The sequence below is a fragment of the Rutilus rutilus genome (assembly GCF_951802725.1).
Source record: "Rutilus rutilus genome assembly, chromosome: 6".
Taxonomy (NCBI): Eukaryota; Metazoa; Chordata; class Actinopteri; order Cypriniformes; family Leuciscidae; genus Rutilus; species Rutilus rutilus.
Window position 1 is genome coordinate 45,053,907 of NC_140214.1, and position 21,943 is coordinate 45,075,849.

Sequence of the window (21,943 nt, forward strand, 5' to 3'; positions counted from 1 at the left end):
GACCAACATGAATGTATATGTTAGAATTTTTAAGAGAATAATGTTTATGCGTGGTTATTGAAAAAAATAAAAAATTAAAGTTGCTGAAATAAGACCACAAAACACATACTAAATATGTGTGAACAAGACTTTTGACTAATGGATGTGTTCGCTTTGAGTTCTGGCTTCAACATGATGTGAAAATCATCCTGCCTAATCGTTCAAATAAAACAATACATTGATATAAACTTTGCAAGTCAGTATTTTTGTCAGAAGAGGTTTATGCGTGGGAGTGGTGATGGCCTATCAATATTAATGAGATTCAGACCAGGGGTGTGACACACACCCACAGGTTAATGGGCCATCATTGGGCCATGAAGGAGCCTGGAAGAAGTAGAGGAGATTCAAAGGTTTTGTTTTTCAATCTGTTTTATTGTAATTCCTCTATGTGGAGGAACTAAATGTTCTAAATTTGCTCTAAGCAAATCAAATGTGAGCAAAATAAAAAAATAACCAGTCTGCTATAAACAAAGCAATGTTCAAACAACTCATGTTTTCCATGTCAGAGTGGACTGCCTGTTGCTTGCCTGCTTGTTTGCCTTTGCTCTCTTCGGGACAGGTGCTTGGACATGTTCATTGTCACATCTGTAAAAAAACAAAACAAAAAAAACATGTGAGCATGCTGATAACACAATTAAATAAATTGTATTATCATTATCAATCACTAATGGCCACGGATAAAAAAAAGACAACGTTTTTTGTAATTTCACACAAGAATAGGTAGGCTACTTTTATATTATTATGATGTAAACACAATTAGGCTACATTTCATCTGTAAAATATTACGTCTCATAGGCGTAATTTGCGGGTGGGACGTATGGGACATGTCCCCACCACTATTTTCTAAGGTCGATATTGTCCCCACCACTTTTGAAACATCTCACGGCACGAATGTACCAATACAAATAAACAAAACATCTCCAGTTAACTAGCAGAGCATTCTTTTCGTTCGTTTTTTAAATAAGAGGCGCTCTAGCTATGAAATGTGTTGTTTTGTTTTAAATCAACTGACCAAAGTGCGCGCTGCCGCTGCGATCAGTGGCGCGGATACTATGTTTGTTTCTGGCTCGCGCACAGTCTTCACTCGGACGCGCACGAGAGACTCTCTATTCGTTCCGGTGAAATTAGAAAAACAAATACACACAAAGTGTCCCTGCCTGATATACAACCACTGAAAAACATAATCGGTTTTGAGAAAAAAAAAAAAAACCTATATGAGCGTGGATTCGAACCCAGAACCTCTGACACACTTTGCAGAAGTTCTACCCCTAGACCACTTACACATACAGGAATATTGTAAGGCAATTGTTCCTGTAAGGTGTCAAAAGCTAGCCAAAACTAGGGAAAATATAGTCTGAAAATTCATATGAGTTCTATATCATCAGAAAAGGAATTATAGCCTATATATATATATTTATAATTAGGAAATATAACAGTAAACAACTTACTCCGAACGTGTGTCCTCTGCGGGATCAATTCGCTCTTGAAAATGCTGCCATTCCTCGTCTGAGTTACAATCTTCCTCTGAGGAAAATGTGAATTCTTCCTCGCTGTCCAGAATCATCTGAAGGGCGTCTTTACTGGAGAAGTGAGCCATCCTCTCTAAACGCGATGAACTATCAGTCAATCTGATCTGATGAAACTTCGTGTTTTTAAGGCATTGATCGGGGGGCGTATGCGATGCATACTAAATCACCTAAACTATTTACCATGTGAATAGCGCCGGGGGCGGGGCGGCCGCAGCTTATTAGAGATAATGAGGCATAAGGAAAAAACGGTACCTCTCCTTGCTTTCAAACAGATTACATGAGTTGAAAACATTTGTTTTTTATATAAATGACTTCATTTAAAAGAAGAGATTTCAAGCTTCATAAAGACACATCTCACGTGTCTGTGTGAGAAGTATTCGCTGAGTTACAGTTCATTTTCGGACGCGTTTCAGATTAGACTTCACTGACAGAGAGAAAGCAGAACGCGCATCATGTTTATTTTTCTTTATTTGGCGAAAAGAACAACAGTTTGTTTTTATTGTGAGTATACACAAAAAAAATACACACTTAACAGGATCGATTGATGTATAATACAAGAATGTAAAATCAAAATCAACAGATTATTTTGGAGTCTCCTTTGCACTAAGGAAAAAAGCGCGCAGATCACGCCGGCGTGATTGTCGACCTCAGAGGGTTAAATGCTGTATAGTATTGTCCATCACTGGTTCATGTTAACTAATGTAGTTAATGTTAACAAATGAAACCTTGCTGTAAAGTTTTAGCAAGTAGACAATGTGTCTGAAAACAACCGACATAAACACATTTGACCCAGTGAGCAAAACCAAGGGTAACATTGACATGAAAGAATCTTAAAAATGAAATGAAATGAATGTGTATACTAACATAAATAGATCAACGCTTTCAACATTTTTATTGTTACAATGTTGGTAGTATATTTGAATGAACAATGTGTAGTCTTTCTCCATGTTACCTTTACCTTGATATCCCTGTTTATTTGTCAGTAAAAGTCTGCTGGATGAAGCTAAACATGTTTGTTGATCATCATAGACATAGTCATTTTCTCTTTCTGTCTTCAGTCTGAATAGATGTATTACAGAGAAACAGAGTCTCATCCTGACTTCAGCTCTGAAATCAAACCCGTCACACCTGAGAGAGCTGGACCTGAGTGGGAATGAACTAGGAAACACAGGAGTGAAGCACTTATGTGACATACTGAAGGATTCACACTGTAAACTGGAGAGATTGAGGTCAGTCACATTCACATACAAGAATCAAAATGCTTAAATCACTTCAACAGTTTAACCCTCTAGCCGCCACAGTCGAGTTTACTCGACAAGATGCGGCACTGAATAAAACGGCCGATTTTGTCAAACAGGGTCTCAAATTTCGTTCGACCTCCCCTCCACTAGTTAGCATACATGTCATACTTCATCCCCGACTCAAAAAAATGTCATGTTTCTATACAAAATCTTCGAGCTAGAGCGCGTTGAATCAGTGCGAACAAAAGCGGAGCTAGTGTGCGAGTGAGCCATTTTATCAGATCAATATTGTCAACGTCAGCGAGTATTTGCATTAGATTATTATTATTATTATCATCTAATGGCATCAATAAAGCTTACCCGCAATGAAGTGTTGGGTGTTCTATTCGCGGACCCTGATTCTGAAGGGGAATAACGTTATCTGCCTTCAGAAAATGACGGTGATTCTGAAAGTGAAAGTATAGCCCTACACCAAGCACAAACGGTGAATCCTTTGCCCAATATATATGGTCCTTTGCCCAATGTCAGTGGTGGGAACAATGTTTCCCGGGGTCGGAGTGTTCATTGCGAAGTTAGCAGGCGTGTTAGTGTTGTTGGGAACGAGGCGGGAGATGTTTACCGCGCTCGCCATGGTGACCGCGTGCCTCTCCGCAATCGCGGCGACAGTATTGTGGTGGAGGCTTTGTCTAATGCCACTGGGTATGTTAGACGAGGTCGAAGTATTCATAGGACAGTTAGGGGGCAACGTGGAGGCAGGGTGGGGAGTCGCAATGACAAAGACAGTAGTCCGAGCTGTGCACACTCGGCGCGCGCGCGAGACAGATCTGGCCGCGCCCGCGCTGCTCGTAGCAGGAGCAGAGGCGGTGTGACACGTGGATATCGCAAGACCACACCATGAAACACTACAAGAAATGTCACCTGGATGGATAGGGAGTCATTATCTCTACAGCAAAAGCTCTGCAACATAAACATTTTTTTTTGTCTGCCATTTATTAGTAATGATTTACACTGTTGATTTACTATCTATTTCCCTGACCATTTTAGTGTACAATATGTGTTCTTTTTTGTGTGTTCATGTCCTTATGATGTGTGCGTCTATGTCAGCTAAAAAAACAACAACCAAAAAAAAAAAAAAAAACACACACACACAAAAAAAAAACTAACATTGTCTCTCGTCTTGTCTCGTCATCTCACTCATGATCTGTGGCATGCCATGGCGAGTGAGCTTTTGAACTAAACAGGTTTTGTCTACTTGTGTTTGTGTGTCATATGAATAATATGTGCACCATACATGGAATCAGAGTGCCTACTGTATGTAGTAAATGGAAAATCACTACAGCAAAAGGCCAATCGCTACATGCATTCAGTTTGTTTCTATTATTAGTAATGATTTACACAGTTTGTTCACTACTTACTATTTACCTGAGCATTCAGTATTGTGCAATATAGCATACAGAAGGTGAGGGACATTTTTGGGGGAAAGAAGTGCTGCATTTTATCTTTTAAACATGTGACTTTTCATGAAAATTCTATAATCCAAGATGGCCGCCACTATATGACGTCATAATATGCAAATTAGATGGGAAAATGTAATTCCTACATAAACTTTGGGTCATCCTTAATATTTCTCTAATTTACAGAAAGTCTCTATCTTTTATCACTTTTAATATATAGCCTTTTGAAATTAAGATGTCAAAATCGAACGTTTTAGGAAAAAACCTCTGGCGCCTAAAGGGTTAAACTAAAAAAAATTAACATTGTATTTGTGCAAACTTAGTATTTTGTGATCTGGTGAAATAAAAATGATGGTCTCTCTTCCTCTGTCTGATTTATTTGTTTATGAAGATGATGTGACTTTACAGAATAAAGAGTTTTCTTTTCTTCTGTCTTATTTTCTTCTCTCTCTCTGCTAATGTAGTTTAAGCTCCTGTGATATGACAGATGAAGGTTGTTCTGATGTGACGTCAGCTCTTAAATCAAACCCGTCACACCTGAGAGAGCTGGACCTGAGCGGGAATAAACTAGGAGACTCTGGAGTGAAAAACCTCAGTGATCTACTGATGAACCCACAATTCAAGCTGGAGAAACTACAGTTAGTATCATTATACTGTACAGCAATTACAGTGTGACTGAAATTTATTTATTTGAAGACAGCAGGGCTTATGTTTCATTGTTTATAGCAGTGCACTTTCTGGGTTTTCCCTATTGCTCACATTTTTGTGTTTTTTATATAGTTAGTAATTGTTTAATTTCCAGCATTTGATACAATGTACTGATTGTGTACATGCAGAAATCTGCCTTTTCAACAGAGAATAAAGAAGAGAGATGTCAAATAAATCGTTAAAAATTAAAGAGAAGAAACAGTGTCTTCCAGCACACAGAACTAGTGTGACTGGGTTTTAAAACAGACTATTGGAAACTAAATGCTGCTGTAGCTCTTCAATAAGATGATCATCTAAAGCCGCGTTTCCATTGAAATTTCCCAGAACAATCTGTCCCAGGATCTTTTTCCCCCAGACCTGTTCCTGTCTGTGTTTCCATCGCAGTCTAAAGTACCATGAAGATTAGGCAAATTAGTCCGGTGACGTAGGACTGTGTGTGACTTTCCAGTTCCCGCTGGATTTCGTCCTCCTCATATAAGCTTAATAAAGCCTGAACCTCATCGTCGGTCCATCTGTCGTATTTTTTAAACTCCATTGTTGAATCGAAAAGCAAACGACCCTCACCATCACCCGGCAGCTCGACGGCACACAGCAGGCCAGTGGAGCGGGAGGACCGCGGGGAAACATTACCACTGTGAGCCTCAGGTCTCCTACAGTGTTAACCGTATTGGCGGCTCTGCTTTGTGCAGAGGCAGTGCTGGGTAACAGCAGAGAGACTCTAGCCTTCACGAGGAAGGACAGTCACGACCGCAGGGTTCAACATGGTCCTGTTCTCACAGTGAGGACATGAACCATCCACAAACACTATCTCAGCACACTCTTGGCCCAGACATGTGAGATCATGGCCATCAGATGAGGACAGGGAACAACCGCATCTAGAAACACACGGACGGAAAGGCATCTTTAAAAAGACGCTCAACATCAATTTAGCTCTTTTAGGGAAACTGCTCTTTATGCTGAAGCGCCCAGGGGGGAATCGCTGCACTTATCCCTTGCAATACGCCAGTGAAACACCACTGAATATGCCGTAGACCACCAGAAAGAGGGGTTTCCTTATTGTAGAGGCGACTGGAAGAGCGATCATTCAGATTTATATTGTTCAGGTTTAACTGATTAATCAGCTGAATGTTTTCCTCTCTGTTCTAGACTCTCTAACTGCAGTGTGACAGAAGAAGGTTATAAAGCTCTGGCTTCAGCTCTGAGATCAAACCCTTCACACCTGATAGAGCTGGATATCACAGGAAATGATCCTGGACAATCAGGAGTGAAGCAGCTCAATGATTTACTGCAGGATCCAGACTGTCAACTGAAGACACTGAGGTGAGACGGGATCAAATAATTAACTAAATTAGCTATATGCAGGCTAAATATTCATAACTAATATATTATTCAAAAAGCTGGACAATTTGTTGCATTAAAGGGATAATCCACTTTAAAATGAAAATTCTGTCATCATATACTCACCCTGATGTTGTTTCAATCCTTTATGAATTTATTTCTTCTGCTGAACATAAAGGAAGATATTTAGAAGAAAATCAGTAACCAGACAGTTTCTGGTCTCATTGACTTCCATAGTATATATTTTTTCCTACTATGGAAGTCAATGAGACCAGAAACTGTCTGGTTACTGATATTCTTCTAAATATCTTCCTTTCTGTTCAGCAGAAGAAAGAAATTCATACAGGTTTGAAACAACATGAGGGTGAGTATATGATGACAGAATTTTCATTTTAAAGTGGAGTTGTAGTGAATGTGAAAGACATAATTCACCTTTGTTATTAAGTGTAGTTCTGTACACTGTTTTTCTGCATAACTGTTCAGGGATTGCGGTCCCTTTAAGATGGGGGAAGGCGTGATGACGAGGGACGCTGTTCAGCGCCATTCTTCTGTGGTTTTGTTTACCTTGAAAAATAAATAACACACGCATTTGTGTGCTCAAAGTGAGAAGTTGTCTCTTGCAAATTACTGCAATTCCCACACTGGTGACCCCGACATTAGTCTGCTGGACGTATCCAGAGACACGACGCGATCATGACCGCGAACGCTGTCACCCTCAAACTCCCCGAATTCTGGGAATCGTCAGCATCTGCAAGGTTCGCCCAGACTGAAGCGCAGTTCGCGCTGCGTGAGATCACCGCGGATACGACTAAATATTACTACGTTGTGTCTGCTCTCGGAAATTCAACAGCATCCAGGGTGGTTAGCCTTCTTACAAATCCTCCTGAAAATGAGAAGTATAAAGCACTTAAAACCCACCTGTTGAAAACGTTTGAACTGTCGGACACTGAGAGAGCCAGCAGGCTTTTCTCACTTCAAGGACTGGGTGACAGCAAACCGTCCGAGCTCATGGACCGTATGCTGGATCTTTTGGGCGAACACAGACCTGACTTTCTTTTCATCCAGCTTTTCCTGCGTCAGCTGCCTTCCCAAGTGAGAGCTGCATTAGCCAACACCACAATCACTGACTGTCGTAAACTAGCTGAAGAGGCTGATAAATTTTTCCTGGCGAGTCAGGGACATTGTGCGGCCGCGTTTTTTCCCGTGCATATCTCTTCAGTGACACATGACGAATCCACACTCATTGCTGCGACTACTTCTCGTCGGCAGCAGTTTTCTGGCACCCAACAGCTCTCAGGATTGTGTTTCTATCATGCAAAGTTTGGAACCAAGGCCAACAAATGCCGTCCACCATGCAGTTTCGGTGTTTCGGGAAATGCCAGGGCCGGCGCTCAGTAGTGGCCTTGAGTGTCGGCCGAGTAGGCAGACTGCTTTTCATCCGCGATAGCATCTCCGGTCGCCGTTTTCTGTGCAACACGGGAGCACAAAGGAGCGTTCTGCCTGCGTCCCGTTTGGACATGGTGACCGACAGCCATGGTCCCCCTATGGAAGCTGCCAACGGTAGCCCAATCCGCACATATGGAACAAGGTATGTCGAACTGTGTTTCGGAGGACAGCAGTTCGGTTGGGATTTTGTTACGGCAAAGGTTGCCGTTCCCCTCCTCGGCGCTGATTTTTTGTGTGCACATGGACTGTTGGTAGATGTTAAGAACCGCCGTCTGATTGATGCTGTCACGTTTTGTTCTTATACGTGTACGCCAGTGATGCGCGGGTCAATGTATAAACAACCCGCACCCGACCGACGTTTTAAACTAACCCGCCCGCAACTCGGACCGCAAAAAAAAGAAAAAGAAAATATTGTACCCGACCCGCTTCCTGACCCGCATTTTTTGAAAGTAGTAAATGCTCTTCGTTGCGTCGTTGAAAAAAAAAAGAATATAGCCTAGGCTATTCTAATTTTGTCAAGAATTATAAAAAAATCGTCAATAAGCTCCTAATTTGTAAATAGTCTAAATGTTTAGTTTTAACAACAATTTTAAAGCTGGCTATGTCTATTTTGATGTTTCTGTGCAAGTTCAGCAGACAGTGAGGTTCGGGTTTGTTCCGAGCTTGTGAGCGGAGAGCTGAACCTATTCCGCTCCGCTCACTCATTCCGCAGGGTCACTCGCTCAACCCAGAATGGCCTGCTGGTTCGAAAATATGTGGAATAAGTGCTACCTCCGACTAATTTTTTTTTTTCTAGTCGACTAGTAGTTGTTCATTTAAGCCATTCGTGGACAAATCGCCCCTTTATATTAATTTAATTAGCCTACTTAAATAGGCTATAGCCTATGTATAATAAGCGTTATGACCGCACGCATAAAGCTTGCCACAAAGAACCGGTTAAAGTAATGATTATGAATGTGTCTAAATTAGCAAGGAGACATTTAATTGTTTAGTAATAAACTGGTGTTTTCTGTGTCGCTGCAAAGATGAAGTTGACAATTCGGACTCGCCATGAACACCAGAGAGAAATGCACATTTCATTTGGATTACATAATCAGAGAGTAGCCTATTTATTTTGGTTTGAATATTTTCGTTTAAAAGTAGACAATTGATTGATAAAACATTGATCAAAATTAAGATACAATTTATACAAAACGAAAATCTTTTAAAAAGAGTTTTCAATAAAACAAAACGTCGTCAAAATCATGTTTTACCAAAAACTGCGCCATTGCTAGGAGGGCGCCAGCACCTCTGCCTCTCAGCAGCTCTGCCTCGCGAGTGGATGATGAAGACGCCTAGCAATGATAGCCTATACATTAGTGGTAGTATACCTTTAGTTAAGTTATACCTTAAGAGTCTTCGTAGCGCGCTAATAGACAATATTTTCGGAAAATGCAGCCAAGGTATGATGCGTAATGGAGATTCCAAAGCGCTCTTCTTTGGTCAGAACCATGGAGAGCGATTGCGGATAGGTCCATCCTATGCACCGAAACTTTTAACAATGCAACAAAATATTTAAAGAGCATCAAGCTATTAAAATCTATATTATGTATACGCACGCACAGATAATAACAGCTATATTAGTCAATATTTTTTTTATTAAGTTAAGCAGTGATTGGATAACGTTTTTTATTTTTTTTATTTAACGTTTTTAATTTAAGGCCCACCCACAATTGGTCTGGCTTATCCAAAACTGAAATCCTGGCGCCGTGCCTGGTTGGTCGTGCCAGTTTTGTGGCTATCAAATGTGTAAATAGCATCGCAAGAAGTACACATGACAAAGCCAGCACTTTGGTCATCATCTTTCATTATTTCGGCAAATGTCTCCCACACTCCCACAGCTTCCACTCCCCAGTCTTCACCTTTTCTCTTGCCGCCTCCATCTCTACCTGCAGACTGAGCTCGTGCGTCATCGTACTTCTTGCCAGTTATTCAGCCAATAAAGTGTAGACCTATGTATTTCATTGAAAATAGTGTCTAGTAATATATAAATTACAAAGGTTTAATTGGCATCTTTATTTCAAACGACCTGACCGACCGCGACCCGAATATCATTAAAAATATTTTTTGGATGACTCGTAACCGCGGGTAATTTCGGATCAACCCGCGCATCACTGGTGTACGCTCAATGAGGCTGACCCCGTCCGACTGTCTAACATGCTCTCAGCTTCTGATGACTTCCAACGTCTACTGGCCAGTTTCCCAGCCCTCACTCAGCCCACTTTCTCTGCATCTACGGTGAAGAATCTTGTGGAGCACCATCTTGCCGCTGCTGGTCCACCCGTTTACGCCCGCGCTCGGCGCCTCGACCCGACCAAGCTTGCCGTTGCAAAGGCTGAGTTTGCAAACATGGAACGCCTGGGCATAGTACGCCGATCCGACAGCCCATGGGCATCACCCCTCCACATTGTCCCCAAACCTGGCGGCGGCTGGCGCCCGTGTGGCGACTACCGGCGGCTTAATGAGGCAACGGCACCTGATCGATACCCAATCCCGAATATACAGGATTTTTCAGCACACCTGGCTGGCAAGGTAATTTTTTCCAAGGTGGACCTCGTCCGGGGATATCATCAGGTGCCGGTACACCCACTGGACATTCCCAAAACAGCAGTGATCACGCCGTTTGGTCTGTTTGAGTTCCTGCGCATGCTGTTCGGCCTTAAAAACACCGCCCAATCTTTCCAGCGCCTCATGGACTCTGTTTTGCGGGACCTGCCTTTCCTTTTTGTGTACTTGGATGACATCCTGGTAGCAAGCACGTCCAAGTCTCAGCACCTGGCGCACCTCCAAACCCTTTTTGACCGGCTTAGCCACCATGGACTAATTGTCAACCCCGCCAAGTGCCAGTTTGGTCTCTCCACCATCGACTTCCTAGGACACAGAGTCACTAAGGACGAGGCAGTTCCTCTCCATCAAAGGTGGAGGCAGTCATACAGTTCCCACGCCCACCCACTGTCAAATCCCTGCAGGAGTTCCTCGGCATGGTAAATTTTTATCACCGCTTCATCCCTCGAGCCGCTCAGCTCATGGGGCCTTTGCACGAGGCCCTGAAGGGTAAACCCAAACACGCTGTGGACTGGATTGAGAGCAGAGTCAAGGCTTTTGATGCCATTAAAACAGCACTAGCGAACGCCACCATGCTGGCGCATCCTTCTCCTACAGCCCCCATTGCTATCACCTCGGACGCCTCGGATTACGCTGTCGGCGCTGTTTACGAGCAGTGGGTAGGCGGGGCCTGGCAGCCGCTGGCTTTCTTTAGCCGTCAGCTACGCCCTTGTGAGTGGAAGTACAGCACTTTCGACCGGGAGCTGCTGGGTCTCTACCTCGCCATTAGACACTTTCGTTCCCTGCTAGAAGGCCGACATTTCACCGCTATTGTGGATCACAAGCCGCTGACTTTTACCATGGCCAAGGTGGCTGAGCCGTGGTCCGCCCGCCAGCAACGGCATCTGTCTTACATTTCCGAGTTCACCACGGACTTGCAGCACGTTGCCGGTAAGAGCAACCACGTGGCGGATTGCCTATCACGGGCCGTGGCAGGGGCAGTCCATCTTGGTTTAGATTACAACCGCATGGCCGCAACTCAAACCACAGACCCAGACGTGCAACATCTGAAAAACTCTACTACTGGGCTGCAGATTGAGGACGTGGTTTTTGCCGATGCCGGCACAACGCTCCTGTGTGACATCTCCACAGGTAGTCCTCGGCCAATTGTTCCCTCGGGGTGGAGACGACAAGTGTTTGATGCCATCCATGGTCTCTCCCACCCAGGTGCGAAAGCTTCACAGAGACTTGTTGCAGCTAAATTTGTTTGGCACGGCCTCAAGAAGGACGTTAGGGACTGGGCTAACACCTGTGTTGAGTGCCAATGGGCCAAAGTACACCACCACACTAAAGCCCCATTAGAATCATTCCCGGTTCCTGAGAGGCGTTTTGACCACGTAAACGTCGACCTGATTGGTCCTCTGCCCTGCTCTCAAGGTTTCACATATTTGTTAACCATGGTTGACAGGACCACCCGTTGGCCTGAGGCTGTGCCACTGACATCTGTGACGTCTGTCGAGATGACACGGGCATTTATTGGCACCTGGATTGCCCGTTTTGGTACTCCTTCGGACATTTCCTCTGACCGAGGTGCGCAATTCACGTCTGAGCTTTGGGACGCTGTCGCACAGAGCCTCGGAGTGAAACTCCACCGCACGACTGCATATCACCCGCAGGCTAACGGACTCTGTGAACGTTTTCATAGGTCGATGAAGGCTTCCCTGCGTGCCAGCCTCAAAGACAGCAACTGCACCAGGGACTGCACCAAAGGAGGACCTTCAGTCCTCATCCCCTCTTCCTGTCACGGCCTCCCTCAGTCGCACATCCCCGCAGGACTTCAAACAGCCGACAATGTTTTCATTCGCCACGATGCCCACAGGGGACCACTACGCTCGCCCTACGAGGGCCCATTTCCGGGTTCTGGAGACAGGGGACAAACACTTTGTGGTGGACAGGGGTGGCAAACCGGAGCGACTCTCTATCGACCGCCTTAAACCGGCTCAGTTGGACGTGGCCAGGCCCATTGATCTGGCCCAGCCCCCATGACGCGGACGGCCTCCTGCTCTGCCCCCACCCTGTGCTCCTATCCCACTCAAGCCTCCCACACTCCATGCCCCTCACCCGTGTAATGACGTTACACCGGCTGCATTGGGGTCTCCTCGACCTTCGGTACAGCGCAGTCGTTGTGGCCGGTTGATACGCCCACCTCCACATTGGCTGTTTGGTTTTTCTGTTATGGTGAATTCTGGGGGGACGTGTGTAGTGAATGTGAAAGACATAATTCACCTTTGTTATTAAGTGTAGTTCTGTACACGGTTTTTCTGCATAACTGTTCAGGGATCGCGGTCCCTTTAAGATGGGGAAGGCGTGATGACGAGGGACTCGGATCAGCGCCATTCTTCTGTGGTTTTGTTTACCTTGAAAAATAAATAACACACATTTGTGTACTCAAAGTGAGAAGTTGTCTCTTGCAAATTACTGCAATTCCCACAGAGTATCCCTTTAAAATTATCAAGGTCAGATCAGATGCTGCAGGTTCTGCCATGATGATGATAATCGTCAAAACAGTTTAGTTGTGATACGAGCTACAGGTCAAATAGACATTATGGGTCAGTGTATGTGCTGCTATTATGGAGTATACCTTGATAATTAATATTTTTTGTGCACACTTCTCATTATTAATACTAGATAACCTTTTAGTGAAATAGTTTTCTGAACACAATAGTTTTCCATCAAGCCCAACTGCATCTCCCTACAGCAGGTCTATGAGTCTCCAGATGTTCACAAACATGCAGTTTCACAAGCCAGTTTTCTCTGTGCTGACGTTTCTCACTCCTCTTGCTTAAAAGACAGAACGATCTTAATTTCACACTCTGTATTCATACTGAAAATCATGATCTAGTGAGCTTTTGCCCTTCTGCTCTGTGAGACGTTTCTGTTCTTATGAGTTTGCTTTTCGACGAGTGTCACTCTAGTTTCTTTTAAATATATATTTATTTGTGTATTTAAATGTTTAAAGAAAAAGTGTACATATAAATAACTAACTTAAGCTTGTCTTTAAAACAATAAGTTTTTTTTATCGTATAAATCAATCTTTTTTAATGCAACAGACATTTAGCTGAGAACTGAATTGCCTCTTCTGCAGGTTTTTGAGTCCTGCTGCAGAGGAAGCCTGTCAGTATGTGAATAGAGTTTTGGGTAAAAACCCGTTACTCCAGAGAGAGCTGAATCTGAGAGGACATGAACTAGGAGACACACAAGTGAATCAGATCGCTGCTCTACTGCAGGATAAACACTGTCAACTCAACACACTGACGTGAGTATTGCTCATTTATTTATAATATTACTTTTAAGCATTTTTTCACTCAGCATCACACAGAGCACACAACAATTTAAAGTTATAAAATTAAACAGCCAATTAAAAACACACAATTAAAAAGTGATATGAAGCTTTAAATATTTGATAAAGACAGACAGTTTGATTATGGGTCAATAATTATTTATTGTTATTGTCTAATCCTGCTATCTGACCCTATCTTGACTAGGTCTCACTTGTAAAAAAGGTTTTAACCTCAATGTGACTTTCCTAGTTTAATAATTTCAGTTACTGTAGAAGCAGAACAATGTTTTTTTCTGACATCAGGATCAGAACTGTTCATAACTGCTTTCAATTTAATCTTTGTATTTCACAAATATATCATTTTGGTGCAGCATATACTGTAACTTGTAAAAATTTAAATAAGTGCATTTTAAAAGTCTGTGATCAGTATCTGCCTGTAATAAGATCCACTGAAGGTAAGTTGACTGAACGCTAGTGATGGGTGCTTTCGAAACATGCTTCATGTAGCTATGAAACCTTTACAAATCTTTTGTTTCGAATCAGTGGTTTGGAGTGTGTATCAAACTGCCAAAGTCACGTGATTTCAGTAAACGAGGCTTTGTTACGTCATAACTGTTTCGAAACGTTTGGAAATGTCAGTGGTTCACCACTGGAGGCGATGATCTCTGTGAACCCATACATCACGCAGATTCACTGAGATTGAACAAGTGTTTGTGGGTTTTACCTGATCTCTGAATTTATACATTTGTAGATGTTTTAATTAGACATTAGTATAATTAAAAGGAGTAATAGTAGTTAATAGTCTCTTATTGGCCTGTTTAGCTGAGCCATCCATAAAATACACTTACACTGCCTCACGGTGCAGCACTAAAGCAGATGAACTACCCTTTACAAAACTTGTTTGATTGTCTTCTGCTTAAGGAAATACTTTTATTCCTTAATCTGATCATGTTAGTTTATACAAATATTCTTTGTTCATGTTAGTTCACAGGGGATTTGCTAATGTTATCAGAAAACTTTTGTATTTAAAAATGTATTAGTAAATGTTTAAACTTAAGGTTATTGAATGCTGTATTGTATTGTCCATCATTAGTTCGTGTTAACTAATGTAGTTAATGTTAACAAATGAAACCTTACTGTAAAGTTTTAGCAAGTAGACAATGTGTCTGAAAACAACCGACATAAACACATTTGACCCAGTGAGCAAACCAAGGGTGACATTGACATGAAAGAACCTTAAAGATTATATGAAATGAATGGGTATACTAACATAATAGATCAACGCTTTCAACCTTTTTATTGTTACAATGCTGGGAGTATATTTAAATGAACAATGTGTAGTCTTTCTCCATGTTACCTTTACCTTGATATCTCTAGTAGTGAATACCATACACCACCTGTCAAAAATGATTGATTGACAGGTGCCCCACCCCTTTTGGCATGTCAAGTCAAGTCAAGTCATCTTCATTTATATAGCGCTTTTAACAACGTAGATTGTTTCAAAGCAGCTTCACAGAGATAAGCGTATAATTTAAGGTAACAGAGATTGTTTTGGCTTTATAGCAGAGTTAAGTTATTTTCCATCTAAAGTTTTGATTTATTTGCTTCCGTCGCAACGATCATTTGTTATTAAATTAGGGGCCGCTAAGACGACACCATTCCCTCTACACAGACTTTAAACGCGAACCTGTGAGAAACGCTGATGGCGTTCACATGCGCATTTAGAATGGGTTCTATAGTTATGTGCATTTGAAAATACGCAGGTTTGGAATTCCCTACAAGCCAAGCCTAAACAAAGTACTTGTCTTTCCTTATAAATTTTGATAAAGAATTTAATTTTATTTTGTTGCTTTGGGGTAGGAACGCGAAACGGATTTTCCCGACAACACCTTATCTGTATAGTGGTAGAGGGATCCTCCATAGAGAGAGACTAGTTGGCACTTCAGCACTGCGTTGTCATCGGTCCAGGCGAAGGTCCTTCGTCAGATCTGGATACGGCCTGGATCCGGCAGGCTGCATATGATCAAAGGGATCAAAGGGGATCAAAGGGGATCAAAGGGGATCAAAGGGGTTAACCTTTGACCTGGCTAGCCATCGATCATGTGTTTTGACAGTTAGTATGACCTATTGACCCGACTAGCCCTTGATCATGTAGTTTTGACAGAAAGTTTGTGGTTTTGAAGTTGGTATGACCAACTTGAAGGTTTTTGAAGCCTTTTGAAGCCTTTTGAACCTTGTTATTGACAGAAAGTTCTGATCGTTTGAAGATGCTGTTATAATAATACGTCATGGTATTGACAGAAGGTTTTTGTTTTTTAAGTTGTTATAATAATTCATGGTATGACAGAAAGTTCTGGGGTTTTGAAGTTGGGTTTTGACTATTGACAGTTAGTGTGGGGTTTTGAAGTTGTTATAATATGTCATGGTATGACAGAAGGTTTTGATCATTTGAAGTTGGTGTCACAGGGCCCCCCTCCCTTCACATTCCTGAGCAGTGTATATAAATGGGGTCAGTGTGTTCTACAACCACCAGAAAGAGAAACATGAGCTACATGAGCATGGAAGGTTTATCCTCCTCCTCCCCTCAATCCCCAGAGGCGGGGCTGAGCAGCAGGATGTTGGAAAGTCTGACTATGGCGCCGAGAAAACCTTTGGTCACATCCGTTTGACAAATTTTCTCCATAAAATTTCCGAAATTTCATAAACCAACTCGAGTTGTTATGCTCTACACCGCTGACGGCGTTGGCGAGTTTCAGGCTGGGGAAGACGCATGTGTGGTATTTCCTGAAAAAGACTGGTCTCTATTTTACATAGATACAACAAAATTAAAGTGCAGCTCTTCCACCCTGAGAGATGTGCGTGCAGCAGTACATATGCTCTGCCGTCCACGCCCATTCACTACAGCCATCATAAAGCTCGAAAGTCAGACCCTCCCAAACGTCGTTTATAAATCACGGCTGAAGTGAATGGGTGTGGACGGCAGAGCATATGTACTGCTGCGCGCACATCTCTCAGGGTGGGACAGCTGCGCTTTAATTCTGTTGTATCCGTCATGTATGTCACACCATTTGAACATTTTGTTGATGATTGAAAAAACACTATTCAGCAGATCCAGATCGCACCACTTGAACAAGTGGCTCGTTAGGCAGGACGGCCCCAGACCGAGTGTTGTTGAGCTTTGTCTTGTCTTTACAGCAGAATGTGTAAACAGAATCATTCGGCTTCTTTTTAGTATGGTCACCTACCACTCTGTACCGGACATTCGAGGTTGCCCCGTCCCACTCCGCAACGTACAAAGGCTCCTCGCCGCCGTCGTTCAGATCCTTCCAGACAAATTTGTAAAATAGAGACCAGTATTTTTCAGGAAATACCATACACGCGTCTTCCCCAGCCTGAAACTCGCCGACGCCGTCAGCGGTGTAGCGCATAACAACTCGAGTTGGTTTATGAAATTTGTACCCGAATACACGGTTACTAGACATCATAAATTAACTTTTAGTCCATTCCGAAATTTCATGGAGAGAATTTGTCAAACGGATGTGACCAAAAGGTTTTCTCTGCGCCATAGTCAGACTTTCTATCATCCTGCTGCTCAGCCCCGCCTCTGGGGATTGAGGGGAGGAGGAGGATAAACCGTCCATGCTCATGTAGCTCATGTTTATCTTTCTGGTGATTGTAGAACACACTGACCCCATTTATATACACTGCTCAGGAATGTGAAGGGACACCAACTTCAAACGATCAAAACCTTCTGTCATACCATGAATTATTATAACAACTTAAAAACCGAAAACCTTCTGTCAATACCATGACGTATTATTATAACAGCGTCTTCAAACGATCAGCACTTTCTGTCAATAACAAGGTTCAAAAACTTCAAAAGGCTTCAAAACCCGAAACCTTCTGTCATACCAACTTCAAAACCTCAAACTTTCTGTCAAAACTACATGATCAAGGGCTAGTCGGGTCAATAGGTCATACTAACTGTCAAAACACATGATCGATGGCTAGCCGGGTCAAAGGTTAACCCCTTTGATCCCCTTTGATCCCTTTGATCCCATGCCAAAAGGGGCGGGGCACCTGTCAATCAATCATTTTTTGACAGATGGTGCTTTTTGGTGACGAGGATACCTTCTCCTGTGGCTCTGCATAACTATGATCCTGCATTATATTGTACCGTGCAGTGCAGTGCAGCCTTTCAAATGTGCCGGGGCAGTGACAAGTGCCTCTCACAGATTTCCTCTCACAGACAATAACGATCTCCGGCAGCCGGCTCTGAACGAACACACGTTGATGATGAAACATGTTGAGGTAGACTAGTGCTTTTTGTCCCTCTCTGCTATTATAGTTTTTCAAGGTGGCGGAACGACATGGAAGCTTCCATGGAATTACCCGTCCCATGTAAATAAAGATAAGAAATTCTTCGCTTACGAGGATAAGTCAGATCATTGGCAGAGGTCATTTTACACCAATGAGGACATATTTATGAATAAAGACAATGATTTCAGCTAATAAAATACTTTTAAAAACTACTGTACCTTTAATTTCAGATGTTTATGCCTAAATTACAAAATACCATTTTTCAACCGAGTGAATCTAGGCCTTCAGAAGTCATAACTTCAGGGTCAACGGTTTAGGTCAGTTGGCGAAAACACTGCATTTGTAAAAATCAAATACTGTATTACACTTTTCAAAGGATAATCTAGCTTTAAAGTTAGAATAAAAAGTTAAAAACCAAACATATCTTCATACCTGTTGTGTTCTAACAAAAGGCCATTAACTTGTTCTTTTTGTTTTATAAATGTATTTTGCTTATTTCTACAAATATCAACCTGATAAATATGGACCTAATACACGATTAAAAAAGATAATCGGTAACCCTTTCTTTTACAGTCCCCTAATTACTAGGTATTTACCTGGTAAATATATGGTAAGTTATAGTTGGTTATTGGTAATTACCACAGGTAACAAGTATGTAAATGCAGAGAAACTACAAACTAATTACTAGGTATTTACCTGGTAAATATATGGTAAGTTTTAGTTGGTTATTGGTAATTACCACAGGTAACAAGTATGTAAATGCAGAGAAACTACAAACTAACTACTAAGTATTTACCTGGTAAGCATATGGTAAATTATAGTATTTTAGTGTGTAATTACTTAAGGTGATTAGTATGCAATTACAGAGAAACTACCAGGGAAAAAAACACCACTGTTAAATATCAACTCAACAAAGTACTGTGTACTTGTTACCTGTTTAGGTTGGTAATAACTCCGATTTAATTGTGTACTTCCTCAGAATGTAGGCAGACTATTTTTAGAAACACCTGCAGTATTACCCATCAATTCAAGTTAGGTTTGTAGTTATCCTAGGGTTATGTTGGTAACAGTCCATGTTTATTTATTACTATCTTGAAATTAAGACGGTAGTTTCCAATAAATTACCTTGTCTTACATAGTTGTTGTTCATTGCTACACCCATTTATAGAGGGTTTATCAAATAATTTACCTTACACTTACCTGGTAACTACCCCGCAGGAACAGTTTTCCCTAATGTCATGGCACATCTTAAATACTGGGTATGTTCTTGCAAATGTTTTTACAATTTACTCAGTAAGTAAAGTGCAACTGTACTGTAAAATGAAGCCTTGTTTATTTCCATGGTATTACCGGAATTGTACCATATAACTTGATCATTCCCTTTTCCATATAGTCACAATTTTTTACCTCATATGTCCTGCAACGTTACCAAGGAAAACATGACAATTTACTCAGTAAGTAAAGTGAAACTGTACTGTAAAATGAAGCCTTGTTTATTTACATGGTATTACCGGAATTGTACCATATCATTCCCTTTTCCATAGTCACATTTTTATTTTTATTTTACCTCATATGTCCTGCAACGTTACCAAGGAAAACATGAAAATTTACTCAGTAAGTAAAGTGCAACTGTACTGTAAAATGAAGCCTTGTTTATTTCCATGGTATTACCAGAATTGTACCATATAACCTGATCATTCCCCTTTTCCATATAGTCACAATTTTTTACCTCATATGTCCTGCAACGTTACCAAGGAAAACATGACAATTTACTCAGTAAGTAAAGTGAAACTGTACTGTAAAAGGAAGCCTTTTTATTTCCATGGAATTACTGGGATCTTACCCTATAATCTGTTATAGCTACGTAACTGTAGCTATTACAGATTATAGGGTAAGATCCCAGTAATTCCATGAAAAAAAAAGGTTTCCTTTTACAGTAACGTTCCAGTTTCACTTTACTTACTGAGAATGTTCAACGTGATCTCATGAGAATATGTGTGTATTTTTACGTTAAGTGTAATTCTACCATACGTACATTTACTTACGTTTTATACACACAGAAACGTATAGTATTTACAGCACTAAAACGTAAAATGTTTGCATAACAGCACAAAAACATAAATTATTTACGTATGAACAACTCTATACCGACGCATTCTTATTTATGCATATTAAAATCGTGGCATTAATGTTTTGACTCTATTGCATTCAAATGTCTTATCAATTACGTTTTCAGTCGCATTTATGCAGTTTACTCAAGAAATAGACTAATAACATTTCGCTCTGTTCGTGCCTTCTGCTGCAAACTCGTTTCGGAGGATTAGCATGCAGTTAAACAAGAATACACTTTAAAACCTTAAAAGTACCTTATTTAATCGTTTAACCATTTTAATATTTAGTTTATTTACAGTGAGACACAAAATGCGTTTTCTCCAATAGAACAATAATACACCAAAACCCAACATAAATTCACAAAAGACATCAATTTTATTATAGCCTACTTGATATAATCCAAATCTTTAGAATCCATACGTTTGCAAGAAAGAGATCAAAATTCAGCCCTTTATCCAGTGAGTGATCTTCATCTCCATTCCACAGGCTTTAACAACAGCGCAGTCTATAACTGTCAAATCCCGCCGCGGACCCGCGCTCGTGATGATGAATTCAAATTCAAAAATTGCGCCCTCAAGAAGCGTTAAGACATGTTTTACGGCAGTGATATCAAACGCTCATTGGCTCTCGCCTGTTCGTCTATGTTCGTCACAGATTGCGACATGCCGTATTTCAGTCGGTAAACTATATTTGAAATGGAGAAGCGCGCGCGCCTTCACACAGAGCGAAGCCGGATTAACATTTTCATGGATTAATAACTTAAATTCTGCTCTGTACCTCATTCAAAACTATTATATACTGAAAGAGAGGACTGTGACTGCAACACATCGTCATGTGAACGACTTTTGGTACCGGTTTTGACATTTTCACAATAAATAAATTATTGTGATTACACGTATGTTGTTTTTCTTCATAACTGTAGCCTATGTAGTTTTCTATCTTTGAAAATTACGTGTTAATACTACGTATTAACAATGAGACCAGGCTGGAATGTTTTAGTTAAGTTGCAGAACACACGGTAAAAGTTTGTGATTTCAAAAATGTTTAAGCAGTAGCAAAGGATGTGGTAAGAGTCTGGTAATACCATGGAAATAAACAAGGCTTCCTTTTACAGTACAGTTTCACTTTACTTACTGAGTAAATTGTCATGTTTTCCTTGGTAACGTTGCAGGACATATTCAAAATTGTGACTATATGGAAAAGGGAATGATCAAGTTATATGGTACAATTCCGATAATACCATGGAAATAAACAAGGCTTCATTTTACAGTACAGTTTCACTTTACTTACTGAGTAAATTGTCATGTTTTCCTTGGTAATGTTGCAGGACATATTCAAAATTGTGACTATATGGAAAAGGGAATGATCAAGTTATATGGTACAATTCCGATAATACCATGGAAATAAACAAGGCTTCATTTTACAGTACAGTTTCACTTTACTTACTGAGTAAATTGTCATGGTTTCCTTGGTAACATTGCAGGACATATGAGGTAAAAATTGTGACTATATGGAAAAGGGAATGATCAAGTTATATGGTACAATTCCGATAATACCATGGAAATAAACAAGGCTTCATTTTACAGTACAGTTTCACTTTACTTACTGAGTAAATTGTCATGTTTTCCTTGGTAACTTTGCAGGACATATGAGGTAAAAAATTGTGACTATATGGAAAAGGGAATGATAAAGTTATATGGTACAATTCCAATAATACCATGGAAATAAACAAGGCTTCATTTTACAGTACAGTTTCACTTTACTTACTGAGTAAATTGTCATGTTTTCCTTGGTAACATTGCAGGACATATGAGGTAAAAATTTGTGACTATA

The 21,943-nt window shown here is 41.1% G+C and overlaps 3 protein-coding genes across 3 annotated transcripts in view; all 3 read left to right on the top strand.

Annotated features, from left to right (window-relative positions):
• The window catches only part of LOC311291435 (uncharacterized protein), a gene marked incomplete at its 5' end in the record, with an annotated part of 35,439 nt that extends 27,098 nt beyond the window's left edge, over positions 1–8,341 (top strand). The window contains 3 exons of the mRNA XM_084410470.1: positions 2,627–2,797; positions 4,728–4,901; positions 6,118–8,341. Of these exons, the coding sequence (XP_084266596.1) occupies positions 2,627–2,797; positions 4,728–4,901; positions 6,118–6,295 (523 nt within the window). The 3' untranslated portion in view covers positions 6,296–8,341. The remainder of the gene's footprint in view (positions 1–2,626; positions 2,798–4,727; positions 4,902–6,117) is intronic.
• Positions 1–21,943, top strand: part of LOC311292518 (uncharacterized protein) — a 1,083,963-nt gene that overhangs the window by 392,795 nt on the left and 669,225 nt on the right. The gene's annotated exons all lie outside the window — the stretch shown is intronic.
• Positions 1–21,943, top strand: part of LOC311292540 (ribonuclease inhibitor-like) — a 148,027-nt gene that overhangs the window by 55,805 nt on the left and 70,279 nt on the right. The window lies entirely within an intron of this gene.